General features: G+C 47.5%; 1 protein-coding gene across 2 annotated transcripts in view; it reads left to right on the top strand.

Moving 5' to 3' along the window:
* LOC139050047 (double-stranded RNA-specific editase 1-like) overlaps positions 1-25,934 on the top strand; it is an 80,963-nt gene that overhangs the window by 16,053 nt on the left and 38,976 nt on the right. The window contains exons 3-6 of one of the 2 annotated variants that reach the window (XM_070526187.1): positions 6,534-7,800; positions 9,257-9,404; positions 13,684-13,870; positions 16,450-16,461. In XM_070526187.1, coding sequence (XP_070382288.1) covers positions 6,534-7,800; positions 9,257-9,404; positions 13,684-13,870; positions 16,450-16,461 — 1,614 coding nt within the window. The remainder of the gene's footprint in view (positions 1-6,533; positions 7,801-9,256; positions 9,405-13,683; positions 13,871-16,449; positions 16,462-25,934) is intronic. The other variant, XM_070526188.1, reaches the window with a different exon arrangement.

Below are 25,934 nucleotides of genomic sequence, written 5' to 3'. Positions count from 1 at the left end.
GTCGTAGGCGCTTTTCACGTCGAGGAATAGTGCAACCGGTATACGCTTGTGGTGTTTTTCTTGTTGTACAGACGTGACTAGATCGATGACGTTGTCAATAGACGAACGGCCTCTTCTAAAACCAGCCATGGCATCGGGGTATACGTTGTGGCGCTCAAGATACCATTCTAGGCGGGTGAGAATCATTCTCTCCATGACCTTCCCAACACAGCTGGACAGCGCAATGGGTCGGTAGGACGCTAGGTCAAGTGGCGACTTTCCAGGCTTCAGGAGTGGTATCAAGCGGCTGGACTTCCACCGCTCAGGAACGACGCCATCAGTCCATGACTGGTTATAACATTCCAGAAGTCTGCTTCGGCCATCTTCACCTAGGTGGCATAAAGCAGCGTAGGTGATGCCGTCTGGTCCTGGCGACGATGAGCGCCTGCATGAGGCCAGAGCAGCGTCCTACATAGTGTAAGTCATTGCAGTAGTATATAGCAGGGAGTCCTTCATAGACAGTATAGGCAGCAACATGGACGCGTCGCAGCAGTAGTAGAAGTGCAACAGGGCTGCATCTCAGTAGCAGCAAAGTCCCTGGCATCCATTGCAGAAGCGTAATCCAAAAACGCAGTTGCGTAGCAGTGGTGAGGTTAGGAAGTAGTGTCTGCTGTAGTAAAAGTCCTTTTCACCTCGTCGTAAATGGTGATATTGTCGACGGTGGCCCGGGCGCAGGTCGTTGGCCGATGACATGGAAAGAAGGGCAAGGGAACAGTCAAAGAATCCCTTGTACAATCCCCGTTTAATCATTGCGACGTGTACAAATAGGCATGACACCAGGTGACGCTAACGGCGCCTGGTCATTGCCCCGCTGGGGTGTCCCAGTCGGTAGGTGCATGGACGTCATCGCAAAATGGTCAATTAGGTGACTTGTAGATGTCCTGTGAACATGGCATTGGTATTAAATGATATTTTGTCATGCCGAGAACACGTAGCAATAGTCAGCAGCAACAAAGGATATAGTAAAAGACGAGTGTAACTAGCTGTAAGCGGGTGGGATGTTAGCCTGTGTAGGTGTCGCCTTCTGACATGCCACTGCCAAGTGCCATCTAACTTAAAGGGCGTGCTCTACGTGAGATGATGTGAAGTGCCCGACTTCCATAGGGTGCCTCACTACATGCATGGCGGGAGGAAGGGCGCACATATCGAGATGCCCTAAAATTCAGGAGGGAGGAGAGCTGGGTGAGAGATGCGCATCTGTGTGCACATGTGTACCGTCACCTTTGAGCGCACGCAGGCGGGAACAACAAGCCTGCCTCACTGATCTCTACTCAGCGGGTGGCCTTGACGAAGGCCTACAGCTGCGTAGTATCTCAGAATGTGTAAAAAGGCAATTTATATCAACGTAGCACGGACACGTACCATACATGGCGCAGTCAGCCTGACTGGCGATGTGTGGCATAGAAATAATCATGTTCTACCTCGTATTGAATCCGCTGGACCAAGGTGCATTGCATGCTAGCTTGGCTGGCCTACAGCTTGGGTGCACTGAAGCTGAAGAGGGCATGCCGAGCTTGTGCCTTCACCAAACGAATAAGTGCTCGCTCACTGCACATGTGCTGTGTTAAAAGCTGATGGCAATGCTGCTGCAGGCCACATTGAACGTGCCAAACTATACAGGGAGCAAATTTTCAGCGAATCTGGCGTCGCAGGCGTGACGTATTAGACTTCGCTGGCCGCTGCCTGGCACGCTTAAACACCAGACTATAAATTGCCCCCGAGGCATTTGTAATGGCAACATGCCGGTGTGCTGAAAAGCAGCTATCAAAGCCGAAGAGAGAGAACACAAGTGCGCTGGGACTGTGCGCGCTCGATGGGCCAGTGAGAGTGCCAACACCGCTGAAGTGAGTGTGCCGAACCTCGTTATACCAAAGTCGCCCCTGACACCTTCATTACATCATATTTGTTTTAAGCTTATATTCGTTGCACTATGATATCAGCGAGAAATGTTTGGATTTACTTTGTTGTATCCAGTCATTCCACTAATACAGTAAATAAGGTATGGGTGACTTTTACATTTGTGATTGTTGCAGAGTTGTTTGGTAAATGTAAAATATCAAGCGTACAGTGGGCCACAGAGGACCACATGTGCTCCATAGACAGCAGTAAAATGAGAATGATAACAATCAACATTAAGTACATTATACATTTCCTTTCTGTAGAAGTAAACTTTGCTTAGATTATCTTTTTCTGATTGCCGTAATCCAAGACATGCCACAGTATTCTTGCGAACAATTGCGTGCATGTTAGATTTCTACTCTGTCTAGGAGCTCTAGTGTCATTTCACTACTAGTTTTCTAATGTGACTTCACAAAAAAGGGGGGGGGGATGCAAATTCAGCTCGGGGGCAGGTTATACTGTATAGACCCATACAAGGGCTGCACTTCCTTTTTTAGCAATTTTGGTGAGGTGCAGCCCTTCTAGTAGCTCTTGCCATCTAGTAGCAGCACACGGAAGTACACACCACACGAAAATCCACCAATGCATACGTGCAGCATCGGAACACTGAACACAATTGTTGCCATGTTGGCCGTGCAGCCCTTACACATGCGGCCCGTGTACGAGTCTATACAATAAATGGGTAAATACTACCTAATGAATCAGTGATGCGTTTTCTCACTTCCTCTTCTTTAATTCGATTTGCCAGATACAATTTGATCAATTTCGCAGGTCCCATCAGGGTCGGAATAACGAGATGTGTTAGAGCAGGGGTAGTTAGAGGCCTTGTAATGGGCACTGTAAAAGATATGCTTGCACTTATGGAAATGCATATTTTTGTCCTCACATTTGCTCATTTGGTACCAACTAAGTTGGCTGCCTCTGTGGTTACGACTGGCACAGCCTGTGCAGCATTTTGTCATTGCATGATCTGTAGCAGCAGAAACTCCTTACCTTTTCTTTCCTTGCCACTTCACTGTATCTTGAGCTGAGGCACGCTCCATCCATTGTTGTTTACTGCATACGGAAACGTTATGGCAAGGCCACCTTGGATCTCTTCAGGATATTTAGCACCTGGCACATTCAGGATTGGCACTTATCTGTTGACACTGTGGGCATTACTAGCCAAGATGGGGTACAGCATAATGACACATTCATTTATGCGTAGCAGCCTGCATGGATGCACATCAAAGTAAATAACATTTCTTTTTGCAGTGTAGTAACTCTCACTACAGCTTCGCTAAGGTTCATTATGTTTGCTCTTACTGCAAAGGCTGCATGTTCCCTTCGATTGCACCTAGGCATGAATGCTACTTACAGACGAACGAAACCAGTGAAAAGATACAACGTAGAGACGGGTAAAACGTGGGTACCACGAGGGCTTAACTTAAACTGCTTGTGAAGGGCCTTCCAAAGGGGAAACTAGTGCTCACCTAACACCATTTGGCACAAAAGAAACTAGAAAAATAAAACCGAAAACGTGAGCAAGCCATGCAGCCATGGTACACTTATGCATCTTTGATGGCCTTATATCCTTATGTTATACACTTTAGCAGTTGTGAGCTAGTTTGAGGTTTTGTTGCATGTAGTGGCGCTAAATTTATTGGAAATTCAGTTTCTGTTATCCGGTGGTGAATCACCACGTGTGTCTCCTGAAATCAAGTTTCTATGCTTGCATAACCTGCCTCTAGTAAAACATCACATCTGACTGGTGTAAAACTTTCGCATGTCACAGGGATCATGTATAGCACATGTGTGGCAACACTTGACATGTTATGTGGCATGTGCTATATCAAATTTGTATTGCCTTCTGAGGTTTATGTACATGTCAGCATAAATCGAAAGCAAGGAAGCCAAGCATTTTCATTTCATTCTCGTATTGTGCTCAGTTTCTTAGCTTTGAACATGTACCAACTCACCCAAAAGTCCGTTTTACTAGTAAACTGCAAGTTTTTACGGAGCAGTGAAGACTGTGTTTAAGATGTACTGGCATTACAAGACAAGTCGTTCAACTATTAACTTTCTTTGCTGTAATTGGGGGTTGTCAACCTCAAAATCCTAGAGTAAAAAATGCTGGCAGTTTTCAGAATGGTCAGTTTTGGTTTCGCTTCCCAGGAGGTGTTTGTTTCATAACACAGAAGGGGTTCAAGCAGTCGCAGAACAATCGTCAATGGCAACTTTCCTGGTGGCCACATTTTGATGGGGGAGAAATGCAAGAACACCTGTGGCATTGGGTGCCAGTGAAAGAAACCCAGGGGGTCAAAATTAATCCGGAGTGCCCCACTACGGCGTGCCTCATAATCAGATCGTGGTTTTGGCAGGTAAAACCCCAGAATGTTTTTTTTCTTTTTTTAAGCACATTCACTCCAGCTTGCTCGGGTATCTTCGATGCTTCTACATCGGGTAGTGCAACTGTGCAACTGCATTCACCTTTTTTCTTTTTCCTTTTTTTTCCTATTTTCTTCCTTCTTTTTATAACCAGAACACGAAGAAAATGCTTACAAAGCATATGTGCAATCCCACTAAGCTCAAAGCTCTATTGACATCATGGAAAAGTAGAATTTTATAATTTTTTCTTGCCACAGAGAGTACATTCCTATCAAATTAAACAATTAAATGTTAATGCGATTGAATGTGCATGCGCAGTGTGTTTCATTCATTGTCATTGCCCCCTTACTGCGTGGCAGTATTGTGATGCATCTTGGCAGACCACCTCAGGTTTTTCTTAGTGGCTCTTTCTTTTTCTAGCATTTCCATATAGCTTAAGCCCTGCGTATGCCTCGCAGAACATGGAAAGCGATAGGGGACACACCTAGAAGCATGCTCCACAAGACATAGTCATAGTTCATGCAGGCTGTCTTCCTACCTTTAGCAATGCTTATACAGTTGATCCCCATCAATTCAACCCGTGTGGTATCACAAGGTGTGGTTGAATCGCCCAATAGGTCGAATTAATGAAATGTGGGAAAGTGAATGAATTCAGATTTTTTCTTTATTGCTTGAAGTAGTCTGCCATGTATTTGTACTTATTGCTCTCGAAATGGGGTGACTCGAGCCTGATGGACAGCGTTGTGTGATTGCCTAGTACACTGCGTTGAATGGATGAAGCATGTTGCAGAACTTGGGGAGGCACGGCATGATGCAAAACAGACGGGTACTGACGGTTTGAAGTTAGTATTAACAGAGACATTGCAGTAGCAGGTATTGCAGTAGCAGGTAGCAAGATTTTTCTGGTTCTGTTGGCTGCGTGCCTCGTATATCATATGGATGCTCATTGCAGCCAGAGAGGCTTTGGAACAGCCGTCCACGGAGAAGTTCGTTGTGTGGATACACTAGTATTAGTAGTCACTCATGTGCATTGTAAGTCATATGCATTGACTCTTGGGTAGCTAAATGTTACTGACTGATAAGGAGCATGCAAGAAGCTACCCTGCTCACCAATACTTCCAGTCCTCCAGTGGCTGCTTCACATGTGCCAGTGTGAATCTAATGTATTGCAGTGTGGTGCCATTGCTGCATTGTTACAAATATGTTTCAACGAAAGCCTGTGCAGTGACAGTTATCACAATAAAATGTAGGTGTACTGAGGTTTCATTGCACATTGCGCTAGGAAATTGCAAGTGATGGAGATGAGCCTATAGTCCCTCATGGTGCCATCAATCATGGCCAAAGCGTTGTTTACGACGAACAGGAAATGGAAAAAGAAAAAGAAAGAAAAATTACAACACTTTGCTAATTTTGGATCCAAGAGGTATTGAAGAACTGTTGACATTTGATGGCTTCCTCACAGGCATCAAATGAGATCGAGCATTTGAAACTAAGTTTACCATGCTACTGACAGTACCCTGCTGTAGGAGGCAGGTCAGGAATGCAGGAGAAGCTGCTCCTGCAAAAGTGCTGCACCTGCTCTGCATCCCTCCGCGCTCCCAGAGAGTAATTCAAACAGGATGACCAAATGGTTCAGAAACAACGAACATGCCCTTGGTATGCACAGTATTCGGGGAACCTTGAGAGTCGATTAGGAGGGGTGATATCTGAGTTTGCTTAATATCCTGAGAACCTCCTCGCAGACAGTTAAGGAAGTGTGTGACAAAGCTGAAACTTATTCTTTGACGACCTAGTGTATTGTTCATATCTTTCAGACGCCATCTACACCTTTTCACAGCATGACAGTGCATGACAGAGTCAAAGGTGGCACTAGAGGACGGAATGAAAGATAGAATCGGACAAGTCAATTGCGGGCACATGTGGGCAAGTTCTGCAGGACGACGTAATGGCAGCTTTCATGGCATGCCGATGTCCAGAATTGTTTTCCAGAAAAGAACGAGAAAGCAGTGGCTGTGGGCATACAGCTTGGTCAGTGACAAAAGCCTGTTCTTGTTCACTTGTGGCTAGTGCCACATCTGATGGTTAACATGAATGAGGACTCGCAGTGACAAAGGTGATGCTACGGTTTCCTTCGAGTGGTACTTGCCACAGCATTCTTGACCTTGACTAAATGGAACCATGCATATGCTGCACAAACCGCTGACTCCACGCACCTTCTGCATGCACAGATGCGCTGGTCAATGAGGAAGAGCAGCAACAGCAGCAGCAGGGGCCGGTGCGGCTGCCCGAGAGCTCGCCTCCTCCCAACCTACCTCCCAACCTGGTGGTCACCCGCGGAGGTGGCAGGTTCGCGGCGCCTCCCTCCCTGGCTCCACAGCAGCTGGGCGGCGCACCTCTTCCACCGCAGCAGCAGTCGCCACAGCAGCCACAGCCTCCACTGGGCTCTGCTCTGGTCGCACCCGTGCCCAACAACTCGCTCGTCCCGTGCGCCAACTCCCTGTTGCCGGTGGCCCCCAACAGTGTAGCCGTCACGACTGCCAACAACCCGGCGGCAGCTCTGGCGGTGGCACAGCAGCCCGTGGCGGGCCCTCCCGCCGCTGCGGTGGCGGCCTCCAACAACATCTTGCAGACGGACCTGACGGCGCTGGTCATTTCGCACCTGCGCACCATTGGCACGCCCGTGTACACCAAGGACATGGTCAAGGCCCTGGGCCTCAAGCACAAGCGCGAGGTGAACCCCATCCTGTACCGGCTCCAGGACCGGGGCGTCCTCACCAAGGTGTGGGACACGCCACCGGCCTGGACCCTCGTGCCGGGCAGCTACGGCGACCTGGAACGAAACAACCTATTTGCGGCCGCCGCAGCAGCTGCGGCTGCGAGCAAGCAGCAGGCGCCACCCCGCGACGCAGCCGCTCCGCCGGACTTTGGCGGCGACGATGAGAACATGGTCGCCACTGGGCCCAACGGGGTCGGAGGGCCGCGGGGAGGGCCCAAGGGACCCCCGAAGCCAGCGAGGCAGCCCCTTCCCCCCCACGAACTGCTGCGGCTGAGCAATACCTTCGCGCAGATGATGATGCAACAGCAGGCCGCCGCAGCGGCGGCTGGCATGGCGGCAGCCAACGGCGGGGTCATGCCGCCTCAGGCCCCGCCAGCCTCCGTGGCGGCCGCGGCAGCCAACCTCAAGATCACCCAGTCAGTGGTGTCGCAGTCACTAGAGGTTAGCTACGGGCAGCAACAACAGCAGCAGCAGCAACAGAGCAGCAGCAACGGCAGTGATGCTGGCAGCAATGGGACTGTGCGGGAAGAAGCACCTGCGGCTGCGCCGGCTCCGGCGCCACCTTCCAACCCACCAGGACCGCAGAGTATCTCCAAGTTCCCCAGCTACGCATCCCTGACCAAGAACCCCGTGAGCGCGTTCCACGAGTTTGGCCAGATGCAGCACGTCGAGGCCAAGATAGACATTGTGGCCACAGATGGCCCACCCCACAACCCAAGGTACGTGGCACGTCTCACTTGCTCGCAGCCCCAGGGTATACCCCATCTGTCTGTTCCGTAGCAATGTCCCGATGTGTCATGATGCGTAAAATACAAATGGCCACATTTAATGGTTTGCTGCGACAGCACTTAAATCGTCATGCCGCTGTCATGCCCTTGGCTGGCATGGTGTCATGCCTTCACTGTTGTACCATCTTGTTAGGCCGTCATGTCACCATCACTGAGCCTAGTCCAGAGACTGTGCATAGGATTGCAGAAGAGAAAGTTGAGTGCATTGTTAAAAGTAACCGTTGTCACAGTAAATGAACTTGGAGCTGGGATAACCGAAGAAAGCTGTTCTCACTCCTCACCGAAACTGGCAGAGAATCCAGAACATTAAGAACACAAGGGCAGCCCCTCAGCATGACTTTCGAAATTCCATGGAACCCTCTGCGCACTGAAAATTTCATGCAGCATGTGCTGGGATTTGTGTCTTGTCCGCCAACCAATAGGTCCACACGTCATCTATTGAGATGTGCCCTTTAAAGGCTGTTTGATAAGGAAATGAAATCTGCAAAGATAGCTTCAATATATATGCTTCTCATTTACGACCAATTTAGCCAGCAAGAAATTTCATTGCATACCACGACGATAAGTGGAATGTGCATATTGCGAATGCCCACAAAGTGTTTGTGTCAGTGAATGACCCAGTTGTTTGCTTTTGCCACTGCTTCTTGTTGGCACTGATTAAACTAACAGGTAACTTTCCAACTAGACAAACCAGCTTCTTGTTTGTTGGGTTACGTTTAAAGAAAAGTACCAAGGTACACTGGAAATCTGTGATACATTCTCAGTAAATCACTATAGATGTTCTTCTATATTGAGAAAAATGGCTGTCTTCTGACGGCATTCTTTATGTGTAGGAAAGAAATTTCATTGTATCAAATGTTATTTATACTTTAGTTTTGACTGTGCTTTTACATAAACTTAATCACTTGCACCGAATTCCACCTCCTCAGTCAAAGCACGCAGAGTTATTTGCAAGTTGTTGCTTGCTGCAGGTGCTGTTTGGAATTGAGGCAGTGTGTGTCGTGTAGCTTCACTACATCAAAAATGTGTTTTTCCGGTGCAGTGTACAATTTTCTTACAGCTGATTTCGTTCAGAACCTTTCTCCGGGTGGCTTGGCACATTACTCTTGATGGGGCTTGAACAGTCCTTGGCAAAATCGGTAGTTGAACCTCTTTTCATGCCAGAGCAAAAGCAAAGCTTTGCCACCTTTGCTTCCTTTACCGAAGCAATGGGTATACTATCCACTCCCTCTTTGAGACACTGGCTTGAAGTACTCTTAGTGCTTTTTTTGCGACGTAAGCCACGAGTAGTGCTTTTGCAGACCACTTGCAAACAAATTGGGACATGCGCTGCGCTGGCTCACGAGCCTGTCAAGGTCGAGCTCTGCTCGTTGGTGACTTTTGACAGGTTCAAAGCAGTTGCATTTCTGGACAAGAAACCTGTGGCCGAGGCCTGGGACAAGACCAAGAAGGAAGCCAAGCACCAGGCCGCCGAACTCGCCTTCCGCAAGCTGGTGGCGAGTGGTGCCCTCGCTTCCGACGTCCCCTCCCCAGAGGTGACCAAACCCCGATTTCTTTTTTCTCCCTCACCCCTCGCCTTCTCCCAGTGTGTGCATCCTTGCACACTTTTTAGCCACGCCTGGCTGTGTGGGTGGTCTCTGGCTTGTTGCCAAGGTGACCAGCATCTGCTCTTCGCGGTACTTCCTACTTTGCGTGTGCTTTTGTTGAATCCAGCTGGTCCGAGCTGTTCTGCGTGGCACTGCTTTGCATCCACCGTGCACCCGAGTAACTTTTGCATGAACTTTCACCTGCTCTGGCTAGGAGCAGTTTTTGTTGTAAGTCGCAGCATTGCCACGCCCGCTGCAAGCTTTTACTTCTTCGTGAAAGTCCTTTCACTGTTGTGAACAATCTTCCATCTTCCACCTTGTCTTCCACCCATTTTGTTTGCTTTGGCCTTATTTGGCCTTTTTTTTTTCTCTCTCCTTTCTCTGTGATCAGTTTTGTTTTGACCTCTGACTGTGAGCCTCGCCTTGCCTGTTACTTATTTACTGTTGTCCCGTATTCCCTGCAGTTTTTTTATGGCATGCTTAGCAGCTCTGGTTTTACCCGTCTGTTCGCTTGGTTTCGTTAGTGATATTTCCCAGGACATTATGCCCGAGTTTGTGCTCTCTACACCATCACTTTCATTTAATTTTTTGCTTTTCTTATTCATTCATTTTACTGGTAGGCGCTGTCCTGCCTTTTCTGCCTAGTCATGCATCCGTTCACTGTCATACCTGTGCAGTGTAGTTGCATTCACTTGAGCTGGGCTTTCTGCGTCATCATGGAAAGCCGTCTCGGTCTTGCAGCCTCACATTAGAAATGTGCGCAGTTTGGAAGCCTTGGTGGCAATGTTACATGGGAAGTGCCCTATGAAACCCAATAGCCCAGGCTTTGAGCATAGTCACCAATTTTTCTAAGTGCAGTTACAGACACTGCCCGTTGTGACTTGTGAATGCATTAGCAGTGACAGCAGGGGTGTGTGGTTGTTGCGGCTGAGAGCTGTACTAGGCGTGCGAAAAATTGTTGCTGCTTTTCCTTTGCATACACTGTGACTGAATGATGCTGCTATGCATAGGCTGACAAGGGGCCTTTAGTTGTCGCAGGTAACGATGCTGTGTTTCATGCAGGTGATTAGAATAAGTTGGCTTAGCATGTCTCTAAAGACAAAGTTTTTTGCAACAGTGTTGGCTGCATTGTCAATTAGATTACAGAGTTCTCAGACTGGGCTGCTTTATTCAGCAGCGAAGCCAAAAAAAAAAAAAAAAGTCCATTCTTGGCCATACGCAAGGTGCTCATTTCAGCAGCAGTGTTTAAGTCATTATGTAATTTTTGCATTCATCTCTGTAGCCATGCATACACCTGTGCATTCCTCGTAGTATCTATGCGTCAGTGTAGCTATGTTTTCATTGCATAGCTTAATGCATGGGCACGTAGATTCATGCCATGGCCTCACTGATGACCGGCGCACGCAATGCTGCGTACGAAGTGCATGTTAAAGTAACACGGCCTTTGCGCGCGTTACTTCAACAAAAACACGGGGAGCAAATGTTTTGGGTGCAACACAACCACCTGAAGCTCATGCCAGTGGCTTAGGAGAGCACGAGCGGGGAGTGCCACTGTCCATTTTTTTTTTTGCGTGAACCGGCGAGGAGTGCGTGAAAATGGTGGAAACAGGAGGAGGGGGACATGTGTTAGCTGCAGGTCTGGAGGCACATACAGTCTTAAATTTAGTGGGGAACTGCGCACTGTTGTCGAAGTAAAGGTCTACCCTCCAATTTCGTCTCCCTATGAGTTCCCTAAAGGAAGCAACATGCACGCTGATGTTGGCATTCAAGGTAAGTGAAAAGTAGCTTAAGGGAGCATTTTGTAACAATGAACGCACTCAAAGTTTGCCTGTTTGAGCCGAGGAGTAACTGACATGGTAGTGTTGTGCTGCTCAGGTGACATGCATCGGTGCATGCTGACAAGTACAATAAAACGGACACAGAGGTCTGTGTCCATTTTGTGTGTATGTGTGTGTGTGTGTGTCACTTGAGCAATGCAACTTGCACCATCAACTAGTGTAATACGCTATGCATCATGATTAGTTTAGTCAGCCTGCACTAAACAGGCAGGGTGAAGGTAGAAGAGCACAGGAAATATGCTGGAGCATGCTCTTGCTTCCATGATCCTGTTTGTTTATAGCTAGTTATCCTTGATGAGTAGCACTATACTCACGGACAACTTTCTGTGGCTATGAAGGGAAAGCTACGAGGGCGGAGCTTTCCCGCTGAATCAGACACAAACAGACGCTGAATCGGCACAGCTTCCCCATGCAATGGTTTCGTGTTTGCCTAGATGTGGAAGTGAAGAGCCGCAAAATAATTACCATAACATCCTGAGCAAGTGTAACATCCAACCAAGCAAGCTTGGGCAAGCGTCCACCTCCACTGTCGAGTGATTTGAAAGTGGCGGCAACTACCGAGCAAACGCCCCCTCCTTTTCTTCACTCTATTCACCACTTCATTCATTTTCACCAGACCGCTTGGCTACAGATTTCTTTTTTATCAACTTCTTTTGAAATTGCATATTAAACTGCATAAAATGACGGAATTTAGGGAGAAAGAAACTTACTGTTTAGCCGCAGTTCTGCCGAGGACTGATAGTTCACCATAGCCAGGTATCTGCATAGCCTTTATCAGTCACCATTTTGGTCAAACATGCAAAGTGTCACATTTGAATTAATGGTGTGATCATGTGTGCAATCTGTCGTACGACGCGTCAGAGTCCGACTTGCCGCATATGACGATTCGGGACGCATGGTACGAATGAGCAAGCGGTTATCTGGAGCCCCTGCATGGATGCTCAGAATGACTTCGCAAATAAAGGGAAAACAAACATGTTCGCACAACCCTCTCGTTTAAACAAAAGATGCCAATATAAACACGACTATGCAAGCAGTGTAGACGTGCTTCCGCAAGGCCATGTCCACAGTGTTGGCTTCGGGGACAGCCGCCGATGACTAGGAGCTGGCAGGCCTAGCTCGCTGGGCTGTCGAACCTGAGACCGGTGGTGCTTGCGACACAAGTGCATGCAGCTCGTAATAAAGTGCCTATGTTGATCAGCACAGCGTTTACACAATTATGTTGCGCTTGAATTGCAATACATGTGATTTTGTCGACAGTGATGGAAGCAAACGAGCAAGCCATGCAGGCTTGCGATCGCTGAGAGACAGTATAGGCCTAGCTCGCTGGCCGCCGGATCCAAGGCCGATAGCCCTTAAATTTCGCTCTGCAATTAAGCAAGCCCCCCCCCCCACAAACTTTCTTGTATTATCCTTCACCGTACGAGGCCGCTTGCTCAGAATTTAAGGTAAGCTTTTACATTCACTGGTGTGTTTTGTCTTACTTAACTTTCGCTAATAAGGTGTTTATTTTTTCTGTTCCCCAGCTTAAACTAACGGGGATGAAAATCCAGGACTCTTTTCAGAAGCGCTCTCACATGTGTGCACTTTGCCTCTGTAGCTTTCCCTTCATAGCAGCAGAAAGTTGTCTGTGAGACGAATAAGCCCAGCTTTCCTTTTCCGCTACGTTAACCTGCCAAAGCAGTACTGGCATACAGGTTTCGTCTAGTATTTATTTCTACGCCGTCAACCTAGCAATTATGCTATGGGTACTCAATTTCCTGCAAATGCAACAAATAACTAATTCCATTATGTTTTAACGTGACCAATTCAAAACGCTTACCAAATGCAGTGTGGCTTCGGACGTCGAAAAGGAGGCTATTCATGTCATCAAAAGTTATTGTGGTGTCACGGTAACAGATACTACTAGTGCGCACACACTTACGATGGCCGTGCTGCCAGAATCTCGGTTCATTCAGCACTTGACGGGACAAAAACGGAGAGTGTGTCCCCGTGTTTACAAGAGGAGCGATCAATTGGGAAGGCCAGTTTGGCAGCTTTCGGCAATGCAGTCACTGTATGGCCTTCAGCCATCACGCTGGTCCGACACGCGGGCTTAAGTTGGTGGTACCATGCGACTGCCACACCCGTGTTTGGTGACTTGATAAGTCTAATTCTTCACGTTTTAACTGTGCTGCACCTGATGCTGGTTTGGACGGACTGTGTATTTAATGATTTGTTGCACTCTCTCAAGAAATTGCGGATTCACACTGTACTCATGGAAGTCGGTGGGCACCTAAAAACGCAATAACATCAAGAAGTGTGGCACAAAATTTTCGCATCGGTGCTCAACTTGATGTTACGTGCATTGCACATGGTCGTGACAAGCTCCTTCCCCCCCTTTTGTGCAGACGGACATCCTGAGCAGTCAGGATGAGAGCATCCCCATGTTTGATATTATTGCTGCCCTAAGTCACCGCGAGTTCAGCCAGAAAGTGCTGGAGGTGCCAGAGTACGTGGGCGGCCGCAAGGTGCTCGCCGCCCTCGTCATGAAGACCGGACCCACCGACCGGGGCACCGTGGTCTGCTTTGGCACAGGTGCGTGCCGCACGCGCTCTGGCTTCGCCGCCTTCGCGGTCTTCTTGTGCACTTGGCGCCAATCTTGCCACCCTTCTCTCTGTGCCTCGAGACTCCTTACACGAGTCCCTCGGCATCCTTACTCAATGTAGCAAAGCAGGGCAGCAAAGTCGAGCCCACTTATAATGATACCGGTTTTAACAATATATAGGTTATAACAATGAGAAGCTGCTGCACCGTCAACTTTTGTATGCTTTCCATGTTGAAATAACCTGCTTACTACAATGCCCCCATTATCAGCTAGAATGATGAAATATAGCTACTGGGTGACCGTGCTAAATGATAATGAAATGTGCAATCCTTGAACAGAAAAAAAGAAAAGGAGAAATTTGAGCCGCTGCTCGATGGCTGGCTGCTCCAGCAGCCGCCGTGCGTTTATTTTCCAGCCTTCTCTGCATCGCCAGCCACGCGCGCCTCTTTCCCATTGCCCTCCGAACATGAGTGAGCTGCGCCCATAGCTCTATGGTGCGCCACCCTCCGAAACACGAATGGACCGCAGCAACTGCACTGCTCCCAAATTGCTCGCTGGCCCCTCATTCTGCGCAGTTCTGTCAACTGATTAAGTCGCTGACGCTCGTCTTTGTTGGTTGCGATGAGGTCGTTCCTGGCCACGAGGTTTGTTGGTCTCGTTTGACTCGATGCTGAAACGGGTTGCTGGTGAAAAAAAAAGCACAATGCTATATATTTGGAAACTAAGTGCTTCTAACTGATGAGGAGATCGTCGCGAACGTGCTTGCACCGGATAGCGATGGCGACTACGGCAACGATGAAACAATAGGGTAGGCTGCCTTAACGTTGTCCCCACAGGAGGCTTTGTAGATGATTCAGACCCTCCGGGACTTTGTTTTTGTGAGGAACCTTCCTCTACACTACGTGGAGCACTTTGGGCGCCTTGGAGAAGAAGGTTGGCCAGCTTCGCGTAAAGCAATCAAGGCAGACAGACGGACATGGGGTTTTCTCATGCGAGCCAGTGAGAAGTGCGTGGATGGCGAGATACTTGTGATCTCGCCCCAGCGTTTCTTCTGGATTGCTCGAGCTGACGGGCTGCCGCGACAGCCTTCTCACATTTTTTTAAGACGCCTTGTTTGGGGCCACCAAAGCCATGCCTTGATGGAGCTCGCATATCGCTTGCCGTCCGTGACCCCTCTTTGTCGTTGTTATAGCAATGCCATTCTTTAATGGTGAGAGCCACAGCTTGTTACACGCGATCAGAATGCACAAGAAGCTGAGTTAAACAGATAAACGAGTAAACACAATCAGCAGCTGGATGAAGGAAGGTGGTGGGGGGGAGGGGCACTGGCCTCCCCGCCGTTATAGTTTTCTCATAACAGCTCTGTCATCTCTCCATTTCAATTTTTTTTTCTGCAACCCAGTTACAACAATTATTGATTATAACAATAGAATTTTTTAGGCTCTTGAATATTGCTATAAGTGGGTTTGACTGTACAGCCATGTCTGCACCGCCATTTGCAAAGCATAGTAAACCACCTACAAGAGGAAAATTAAGTGGCACTGTCAGGTGTACTTTGTTGTTTGCTGTTAATGATATGTCAGCAACTAAATTTTTGCAAACCTTCCTTGCATAGCCCACTTATTCATTGTAGCGTTTCGTGCTATATAGAGCCAAGGATAAGAAACCAAGAAGGCTGCAATATTCTCATTCTTTTTTTTTTGTGCAATGCTAGGTAAGGTATTTCAGTTTTCGAAACGGAAGTTGACACTTCCACACTGCATCACTGTCCACTGCAGCCAATACATTGTTAATATGATGGGGATATATGCAGTTTCTGCAGTGCTTATTTTTTTGTGCGTTCCTGCTCACTGCGTTTGAAGCTTCATTGCATTGCTAAAATTCCAGACTAATAGTCTCCGATACTGCCCATTTGCTCGTGCCCATTACATGATCCAGTCCCCTCGAATGCTTTGTGCAACTTCTTCCGACCCATTGCAGCCTTTAAAGCATTAGAATTTGAGTTAATTGGATATGCTGTTTTGGTTACACAAGTGACTCAAGATGTTCAAGGACAGTAAAGCAGATGAATGCCTTTACTTTGCCTTTGTCCTCCCTTGTGCTGTTTGAGCCAACAAATTTATTTCGGTTAACATTGACATTTATTGACATTTATGCTATTCAGAATCTGTATAATAACTGTCAGAGCATTCATATATGAAAGCTGCTTGGAAAGTGCTTGAAAGGCTTCAAAAGCAAGCGGGGAGCTTCAGATTTTGCATACGTAAAGTTGGGGGACGCAAACCGGCGGTCTTACAAAAGAATGCAGAAAGGTAAAAAAAAAAAGAAAAAACCTTTAGGAACACAAAGGCGCGCAAGCCAGGCATGGCTTTTTGTGTATGTAAAGGTCTCTTTGGGTACCCAATCCTGTTTTCATACACAAAATCTAAAACTCCCCTAGTTACTTTAATTTCTTTCTTTCACATGATTTTTTGTTCAAGTCTAACCTTCAGTGGTTTGCTTAGCTTTGTCAGTTTAGCACCTTGGCTGACCTCAGTGCTTTCTTTTTGTCCTTTCCAACTCGAAAAAGGTTCACGGGTGCGTAAGTAAATGCCAGAGTGTTCTAACACTTCTGCATCAATTTCATCCTTGCCTAATGACATCAGTTGCGCATTCATAGATAGTGCAGGGTGTCAACCAACCGGAAAAACCGGGAATTCCCAGGGATTTTCAGTAGTCTGGAAAAACTCGGGGAATTTGTGCCTCTATCAGGGAAAATTAGGTGTAATTTTATTGAAAGAGTTGAAAGTCGCGGTAATGCTGGCTCGAGTAGCAGACAGGAATCTATGACGTCCTGTCGTCGGCTGGAGGTGCTACCAGTGTACAGTCAACGACCGGCTTTCCGGATTCCCGATAATTTGCACGGCTTTGTGCCACCGCCACGTGTTGCATAGAGACAATTTGTATCAGAACGTCTGAAATTTCAAATGCAAGAACTCTTCGCCGTCCGATTTTCCAAATGTTTTGCCGTGACCGAAGGTCCGAAACGGCATTAACGCCACCACTGCTGCCATTTTGATTACCTCACTGCCTGAAATCGGCGCTCTTGCACCAGATCCGCTGGCAGCCGTAGCCACCACTGCGGCAACGCTAGGCCTAGCTGCTTCAACGTTCGCTATGAAGCTTCTTGCGGTTGGGTGCCGTGTTTTTTATTGAAAGAATTCACTGCTGTCAGCAATGGCACAAACTCCGCCTTTGCGGCCTTCGCGATTGGCTTAGAAGCTTGGAAAGCACGGTGCGTTGCATAATAGAGACGTTTAGCTTGTACGCTAATCCGGTAAACGGGCGCGGTTTGGGCGGGTTACCGGATGGTCGGGGCGTAAACGTGAGCGGTGAAGCCGCCTGGTGTTGCAGAGCTCAACCAGACAAACGCATAGCTAAAACTGCAGTAACTCACCATATCCTGCTTCGCCACTCGTGCAAATTTTTGGCAGCGGCGTAATTGTGAACACGATTACGCCACTTTCGAATATTTACCCCAGCAGCTAAGCAGAATACAGTAATTAGCTCTGTGGTTGTGTGGTTGAGCTTTGCGCCACCAGCTGGCGCCACCGATCGGGCCGCTCACCTTTACGCCCCCCGCTAAACCGGAAAACCGCCCGCGCTTTCCCGGATACCGGACGCGCTAAAGGTCCCTAATGTCAGATCCCGAAAGTGAGCTTCGCCTCCGTATGGATATGTTACTTGGTGAAGCATACGCAAAAGTATTGCAGTGAAGCATAACAAGCGTGGGAAGGGGCTATTGCCACAGGACACAATATGCATTCCTCAGTGGCGTAGCCAGAAATTTCGTTCGTGGGGGGCTCACTTTGCAGCTCGGCCTCCTCCTTATAAAATTAGTCGAGGGATATATATATACATATGCATATATATATATATATATATATATATATATATATATATATATATATATATATATATATATCTGTCATTCAACAACCTTGTTTACATTTTCGTACATATGCAACGACCAGGGGAAAATCTCAATGACGCTGTCCTTTGTTAGAATGTATTGCGCAGGAGCAGCTGTCACCGCTCGTGTATTGCGAGCAATTGCTCCGAAATTGTAGTCGCAACAGAGAGCACATGTAAAAAAGCAGGAGTTCTGCAAAATATACGAGGGCGAGTCAATTGAAAGTGCGCCAATGCGAATATATGATAAACGGGGTACTTTATTTAAAAGTAGTCACCATGAGTATTTAGACACTTGTCCTACTAACGAGTCGCATAATTTCCGTCTCATAAAACTCCTCGGGTTGCTGCCTCAAAAATCTGTAAATGACTACACGACATATTCCGACACGAATCTGGTTCCCTTGAGCAGTTTTTTTCAAATTTTGCCAAATGTGGAAGACGCAAGGCAACAGGTCTGGACTGCATGAGGAATGTTGCAATGTTTCCCACTTGAACTTTTCCAGTTTCGTATTAACCACATGAGCGACGTAGGAACGGGCAATGTTGTGAAGCAATATGTTTCCAATGCTCAATTTTCCACGTCATTTGTTCTTCATTGCGACACGCAGCCGATCCGACCTTTCACAATATCTGAAACGATTTAGAGTCTCTCCAGGTTTAGGAAATTCGATCAATAATGGCCCCTAAGGATCTAAAAAGAAGGCAGCACTTTTCCGGCAGAAATGACGGCCTTTTTTTTCCTTGGGAGTGGTGAATTCAAATGCTTCCACTGTAAGCTTTGCCGTAGTGTTTCAGGCTAGTAGTAGCGGCACCATGAGTCATCCCCGGTCACAATTGCAGACAAAATGTCGTCACCCTCATTTGGGGTTCTTTGACGTGCACTTAAATCTAAGTACACGGGTGTTTTCGCATTTCGCCTCCATCGAAATGCAGCCGCCGTGACCGGGATACGATCCCGCGACCTCGTGCTCAGCAGCCCAACACCATAGCCACTGAGCAACAACGGCCTTTTCAATTGTGTTGGGGATGATTGCACGGTGGCTTTGGCCCGGCCAAGGATCGTCTTTGTAACTTTCATGTCCTTCTTTGAACAGTTTGCTACAATGCTTCACAGTGGCCATTGAAACGCAATGTTCAACGCATACGGCAGCCATATGGCGAATAATTTCTTTTTGGGAAACATCTTCATTTGTCAAAAACCTCACGACACCAAGCTGTTCAACTTTTGGAGTGTCCATTAAGTCACGTAACTCTGTTCAACCCAGTGTATGAGAACATTAAAGAACATTTAACCTCACCTCTGCATGTCACTTGTAAATGAGATGCGTATGTGCTACGCGCATGCCTCGAAAATAATGAACCGAGCCATTATTGCGCGGGGCGGCTTGTCTCACTTTCATTTGACTCGCCTTCGTACATTAGAAATGCGGAGATCCAATGGAGTATACAAATGTGAAGAAGCAGCGTGATACAAAGCAAAAATTGCCAATGGAAACAAAGTTCACTGCGCATATACGGAAAACCTCGTAACAAGATGTTTAAATATACGTATAAGTCTCAAATAAATCTACGTACCTAAGAAAAAGTCACTAAATATAATGCGTCAAACAAGGCAAATAAACAGGTTGCGCAACCACAGATTCACAGATCATAGCACCCCCCCCCCCCCTCCCTCCACTCCCAAAATGTATCACGTGCGGCAAAAGGCGGCGCGCTTCCTCCCTGCTTTTCTCCCTTGCGCACACAAGCGAACGCGTTTGCAATCCGTCGAGTCCCCGCAGTGCTGGCGGCGAGCGACTATACATTGTTTCTTTTTCTCGTCTGCTAGCCAGAAAGCGTCCAAAACTCTGCCAGGTGAAATTGCAGTCGGCCAGAGAAAAACGCATGCGCTCTGGCAGGATCGGCAGCCCGCGGGTTGCGAGAACGAAAAAAAAAATATGAGAAAGAGGCCTCATGTATGCTCGCGAATAAAAGTCTAGGTAGAAAAATAAATAAGAACGTAGTTACAATGGTGGCTTTAGTGCCTTGACATGGATGCTTTGGCGCAGGTGAAAAAAAAATTCATATTCTTTTCTGTTACCTGATGGCACAAATGAACCACCACAGTGCTTTGTCCCATCGGACCTCGCTGCGTGCTTTGTCAACTTGTATCCCGATGTAAGGCTTTAGAAAGGTCGATGCACCTTTGGCTTCAAATGTTTACAACAGCATTAAACCCACAAAGTTCCGGAATCGAACATTTAAAGCACGACTTTGGAAATGTCAATGCGCCTTTCGCATCAAACTGTTATGAAAACTTTATACCCACAAAGTTTCAGAATTGAAATCCAAACGCTCCGTAGATTCCGCGGCCTCCACGATATGCCGAGACGAGCCCGCTCGCCATCAAAACCCCCCTGAAATTTTGTGCTCGGTGGGTCTCCTTGCGTTACGATATGTGACTCCCGATGCATGGGCGTTTCCGCGAAATCCAGCCCGATTTCGCAATGTTCGCGCTAAAATGTCTTTTCGGGCGTGAATTTAGGACATTCTAGACAAAATCGAGCATGATTTCCGGCGCCGAGAGTTGTTTTTGTCAGCGGCGTATGACAGCACGAAAAAATTTCGGGGGGGGCTCAAGCCCCATAAGCCCCCCCCCTGGCTACGCCCCTGGCATTCCTTAATTATACACGCGTGCACCCGGTATTTCCTGTCAGAGCACGAGCACCGATATGCCTAATACGTGTACTGACAGGCCTTCAGAGCGTTTTCTAATGTGCCTGTGGCGGTTTGAGCCCTTAAGGGCAGTAAATTACATGCATTCATTTTTTTCAAGCTGGCTAATTTTTCGGACGTTTTCGCGGCCCCTAAGGCGTTCAAAAACTCGGACACGGACTGTGCAACTGAGCAAGAAGATGCTTCAAATGGTCCGTGGGGCGAACGAGTGGTGGAAGGAGTACAAGAACAGAAAGGACCAACGCTTTGAGGCATGAACGGGAAAGGAAGCGTGCTGCCGCCATTTTGAAGGAGCTTGAGCTCAAAAAACAGTGTTGGCTGATGTCGAGATGCAAGTGTCCCTCATCCAAGCCAAATTAAACTCTTTAAATAGGTGAAACACAACACTGAGGCGTTGTGCACGGGCTGAGAGTATGTCAGAACAGTTGAGGTTGACTTACAAGCTGTTGAGAGAGAATCTCACTTGTGACAAAGTTCTGGCCTCATACCACTGAGCTTGCTATCAGTTGATGCAAATAGCCCATATTCGAAAATATTTGCTTTTGTATGAATCTCCTTTTTTATTTGTATTTGAAAATGTGCCACTCGATTAGCAATTTTTTTCGAAGAGATTTTATTTGCTGTGCATTTTACTAACTTCTCCCGTCTATTCTCTTTTTGAATAACATAAACACTACTCCTTAGTATTCAAATTGGGTTGAGTCATTTAAAAAAAAATTTTTTTCATATGCTTACTAGAGAGTGACAGCACCGGGCGATATGGTTTCAGCTTGGCTTGACAAAAAACATAGTTCTGCATCACTCGGAATTTTGCAAAGGCACTCAGGGAAAACCTGGAAAACTCAGGGAATTCGGAAATGTTAACTAGGTAGACACCCTGTAGTGGCAATTATAGGCAATTGCAGGCATGTTTCTAATGATAATTGCAAGATTTCAATAAATGATCCACATAAACAATAAAATTGTGTTACCATGCCAATTTTACAGTTAAACTTTTTTATAATTCGCTAAAATCGGTAGTTTGGTTCGTAATATTAAAATTTTATTTCTAATGTAAATACAGTTAAGCCTCGATATAACGAACTTCAATGTAACGAAATTCTCGCTATAACGGAATACCGTATTTACAGTCAAACCCCGTTACAACGAACACCACATTAACGAACATTTCAGATTAACGAACTTTTATGAAATCCCGTGCCGACTGCTTATAGTTTCAATGTAAAAATATTTCACTACTACGAACTTCAGAATAACGAACATTTCAGAATAACGATCGTTATTTAATTTCCGTGTCATCTTAACAACACCTCAGTACTACAAACTCATATCCCGAAATGCGAGGATTCTTAGATTTCCGTGTGTCCGTCACGGCAGTCGGAGCTCTAAGCTAGCAGACGACGCAGCGCGAAGAGCGGGCCGCCTTGCAACTTGCTTCCCGCAAAAACCTGAGATGGCGCGGAAGGAGAAAGATGCGGGCGGAGACTTTTTTTTTTTTTTCCTTCTCCCTTGCGGAGGCAACGACGCACCAGGTCTTGTGAAGTGGAGAGGCGGGGAGCATGGGCTCGTAAAACCTGAGACGGTGCGGCAGAAGAAAAAAAAAAAAGTAGTAAATAACGCTGAAGTGGGCCTTTTTTTTTTTTCCTGTTGCGGAGGTGACGACGCATCACGTTTTTCTTGCTTGTTTTCTCAGTTGTTCGCGCGCTGTCACCCGTATCAGGCCTGTCCATCTTGTTTTTCTTCTGGTTATATTATTGTGTTAGAAGTGCGTGCCGGCGTTCGCGTTGCCATGAGCTCAACAACTCTAAGCACGGTGAAGAAGCGAAAGCAGTTTTCTTTGAGCGAGAGAGTAGAGATTTTTCGCGAGATAGAAGACGGGAAGAAACAAACCGTCGTGGCTAAAGAACGTGGAGTGGTGCGGTCGACGATCGCCACGATTCTCAAAGATAAGGAGAAAATCTGTAAGCACCAGCAAGAATCTTGCTGCACGTTACGGCAGCACCCGAAGACCGCGACGAGTCCGTGTCGGCCACAGATGCGTTGGACTGCTTGCGAAAACTCCGCATATTTATAGCCAAACGCGGCACAGCGGCCGAAGGCGTGCATAAGAATGCGGTCGGTCTGGAATCGTTCGTGCTGCAGAGTCTGTGCTGCACCCGTCAGAAGACGATCACGGACTATTTCAAATAAATGTGCCTTGTCTGACGATCACGTGTGCATTGTGTGAGAAACGAGTTCAAGGAGGTACCGTTTCAAAGGTAGGACGCTTGCGTTACTGAAATGCTATTGTTATGGCTAATTTTTGGGCTTTCACTATAACGACCTTTCAGAATAACGAACATTTTCCCGCGGTCCCCTGAAGTTCGTTGTACCGAGATTTCACTGTACACGATTGTAAGTCGACCCCTTTTTTTAAATTTGAAAGTCTGAAGTTGGGGGGTCGACTTACAATCGAAACCAAAACATGGCGCCGCCAATAAAATCGATACCAACGGGAGCTACAATGTAGATACAATTTTATGTTTCCTCTATGGTCCTACCCGTATCTTTTCGCTATCCCGCGTGTTTGTTCGCTTTTCGGCAGGGTTTTTCAACATTTTTGAGAGTTTTACAGTGCATGCAACAATGATGGTGGAGGGGGTGTCGATAGTTGATGGAAGCGCCGCTGTTCCCATTTGCGGCGGCACCCTCAGAACGGCGGCGCTTGCAGGGAGCATCGGGAGCATCGGTAGTTCATGGAAGAGCAGACACCGCTTGCGGGTTCCTCTTTTCTGTTTAAAGGCGAGACGCGTTCCACTTGACTGCCGGCTACGTGCTACTTCTATGCTTCCCCAGTAGTCATGAGTGCTCCAGGCCCACTGATTGTTCGGGACTCGTTCACAGCAGCGTTCAAGAGGGCTGCCATCCTTTACGCCGAAGAAGCAAATCACTGTGCAGCGGGCCGCGATTTCCAATTATTTCCTTCCCCAACAAGAACCTCTCTCTCCATGTTTCTAAACGGGTGGTGCGAGAGTGGCGACTGCAGCGAAGCGAAATTTTCACTTGTGACGGCAAGTGAGAAATTTCCCTGCCGAAGTCTGGACGCTTTCCGGAGCTGTAGGCTAAGCTCGCGGCATACGTCGCTGAAATGCGTGATCGGTCCCTGCCAGTGAAGTGCGACGTGGTCATGAAACAAGCCCGGACCTTCGCCCTAATTTTAAGGTTCTGCTCCGCCGCGAGTACAACGAGTGGCTGGAGGCAGAAGACTGCGAAATTACGCCAACCGGACCTGTCAAAAGAGCCTCCCTGACGGCTGCGTGTAGTTAGGTGCATTTGGCGTGGGCTGCTGTTCTGCAAGATGTTTGCCAAATTTGAAATTTCGCTGGACCACGACGCGCTGTGGGACCGCAGCAACGATGACGATGGCAGCACTAGTGAAGACGAGTAGTCCAGTGACCATGTCAGCTACTAATAAATTTTCGTTATCGAACGCGCCCTCGGGTTTGCTCTTTTTTTTTTTCGGTCACGCGATGTGGGGGGGTCGACTTACATTCTAGTCGACTTACAATCGTGTAAATACGGTATATCGCTTTTCGTAACCTCTTATCCCTAGAAAACCATGCATTTAGAACCTCAATATAACGAAATTTCGCCGCTGCCGCGAAGGAATGCCGAGACAATTGAATGAAGCTTCCGCGGATGCAGACAGTCAAATGATTGAATTACGAGCAACTGCTTCCAGGAGCACCTCTCAAATCACACTGGGCGACAAGAGTGTGCCCCGAAGTGGAGTCCCATCATGTTTCCTGGGATCGTGCCCCTCGCATTGTGTGCTTTCGATGCGTGTGAAAGTGTGCGAGGGTGAGACAAGAGAGATGATGGCTTCATAAGCACCGCCTTCCCACACGAGCAAAGGGAAAGAGGAGGAGGGCAGTGAGCTTGCAGTAACGCGATCAAGAGTGGGCGGTGGATTGGGGGTAAGTTTGCGCACGTCTCGATTTCTGGCACGAGTCTCTCCTCTCGGCTGTGGCTGTAAGCGCGGCTGAGCGCGGCTGTACATGGCTGTAAGCGCGGCTGAGCGCATACACAGCCGCGCACCCTGCTTTAGAGGTAATCTTCCTCGCATGCAAAGGGCGGGCGTGCCGAGACGGCGCTGCATCGTGTAAGCTGTCTTCCTGCGCCTTTAGTATTGGAGATTGCGTAATCTCAAGTTTCGGTGACTCGTTGGAGCAGGAGGCGGAGGAAGCATTCGCTCCCCGTTTCGGGCGACGCTATCAGCCGCTGGGGCAGAGTGCACGCGAAAGTGGGGCTGGCTTTGCTTGATTCATGATGCCAATTTCAAGATATCGTTGATGTGGCACGAAACTGTATCGTTCATCGCCAACTCCCAAATTGATCAAAATGAATTGTTTTCTCGTTCAAGTTTGCTTTTTTGTTCGGTTGCCCGATAATTAGGAAAATTCTGTGGCCCCTTCCTATCGGTGACTGTACTTATTTGCATAAAAGGTCAAATTTCTATATAATGACGCAAATTGCCAATTTTTCCGACTTCATTATAATCGAGGGTTCCCTCTAATTACAGTGTTCGATGTATGTTATCTTACATGGAAGGGGGTGCAAAATTTTCCGGATTATCGGGCACTCTAAAAGAAAAAGCAAGCACGCTTGAAAAACAAATTAATTTTGTTGAATTTGAGAGTTGGCGAAAAGAGGTACGGTGTTGTGCTGTGTCGGCAATATCTTCAAATGAGCAGTATGAAGTGAAGCCAGCCACACTTTTGCGTCTACTCTGCCCCCGTGGCCGATACTGTCTCCCAAAGGGGAACGACGCTATCGTGAAGAGCGCTGGCAGCAGGGAGCTTTGTCTTCCTCTCGCTTCACTGGGTCTCCAAAACTCAAGATTACGCAACCTCCAGCACTAAACGCACGTGAAGACAGTGCACGATGCAACACCCTCTCAGCTTGGCCACTGTTTGCACATGCGTTAGGTTTACCTCTAAACTAAGGTGCACTGGCTACTGTGACAGCTACACGCAGCCATGCTAGCACACCGTCCTGACCAAAGACTTCGTTATATGGAGGTTCAGAATGACATAGTTTTCTATGGACAGGAGTACGAAAAGCTAAGTACTTCGTTATATCAAAAAGCTCGTTATGTTGAAGTTTGTTAGGTTGAGGTTTTACTGTGTTATCATATTTGCTTGAATCGAACAGGCACCCAATTTTTGCAGGTTTAAAGTAAGGATGGAAACTCTTGCCTTTGCTTCGAGTTGTTGACAAATTCGACTTTGCCCTGCCATCTGCTAGCCGCCTGGTTAGCTCAGATGGTAGAGCAGCTGCCCCGGAAAAGCGGTGGTCCCAGGTTCAAGTCCCGGACCAGGACGAATGTTTCTTCAACCACGAGCT

This window comes from Dermacentor albipictus, chromosome 9 (genome assembly GCF_038994185.2).
Source record: "Dermacentor albipictus isolate Rhodes 1998 colony chromosome 9, USDA_Dalb.pri_finalv2, whole genome shotgun sequence".
NCBI classification, from domain to species: domain Eukaryota; kingdom Metazoa; phylum Arthropoda; class Arachnida; order Ixodida; family Ixodidae; genus Dermacentor; species Dermacentor albipictus.
The sequence above is the reverse complement of the archived record's forward strand: the minus strand, read 5'-3'. Positions and strand labels throughout refer to the sequence as shown.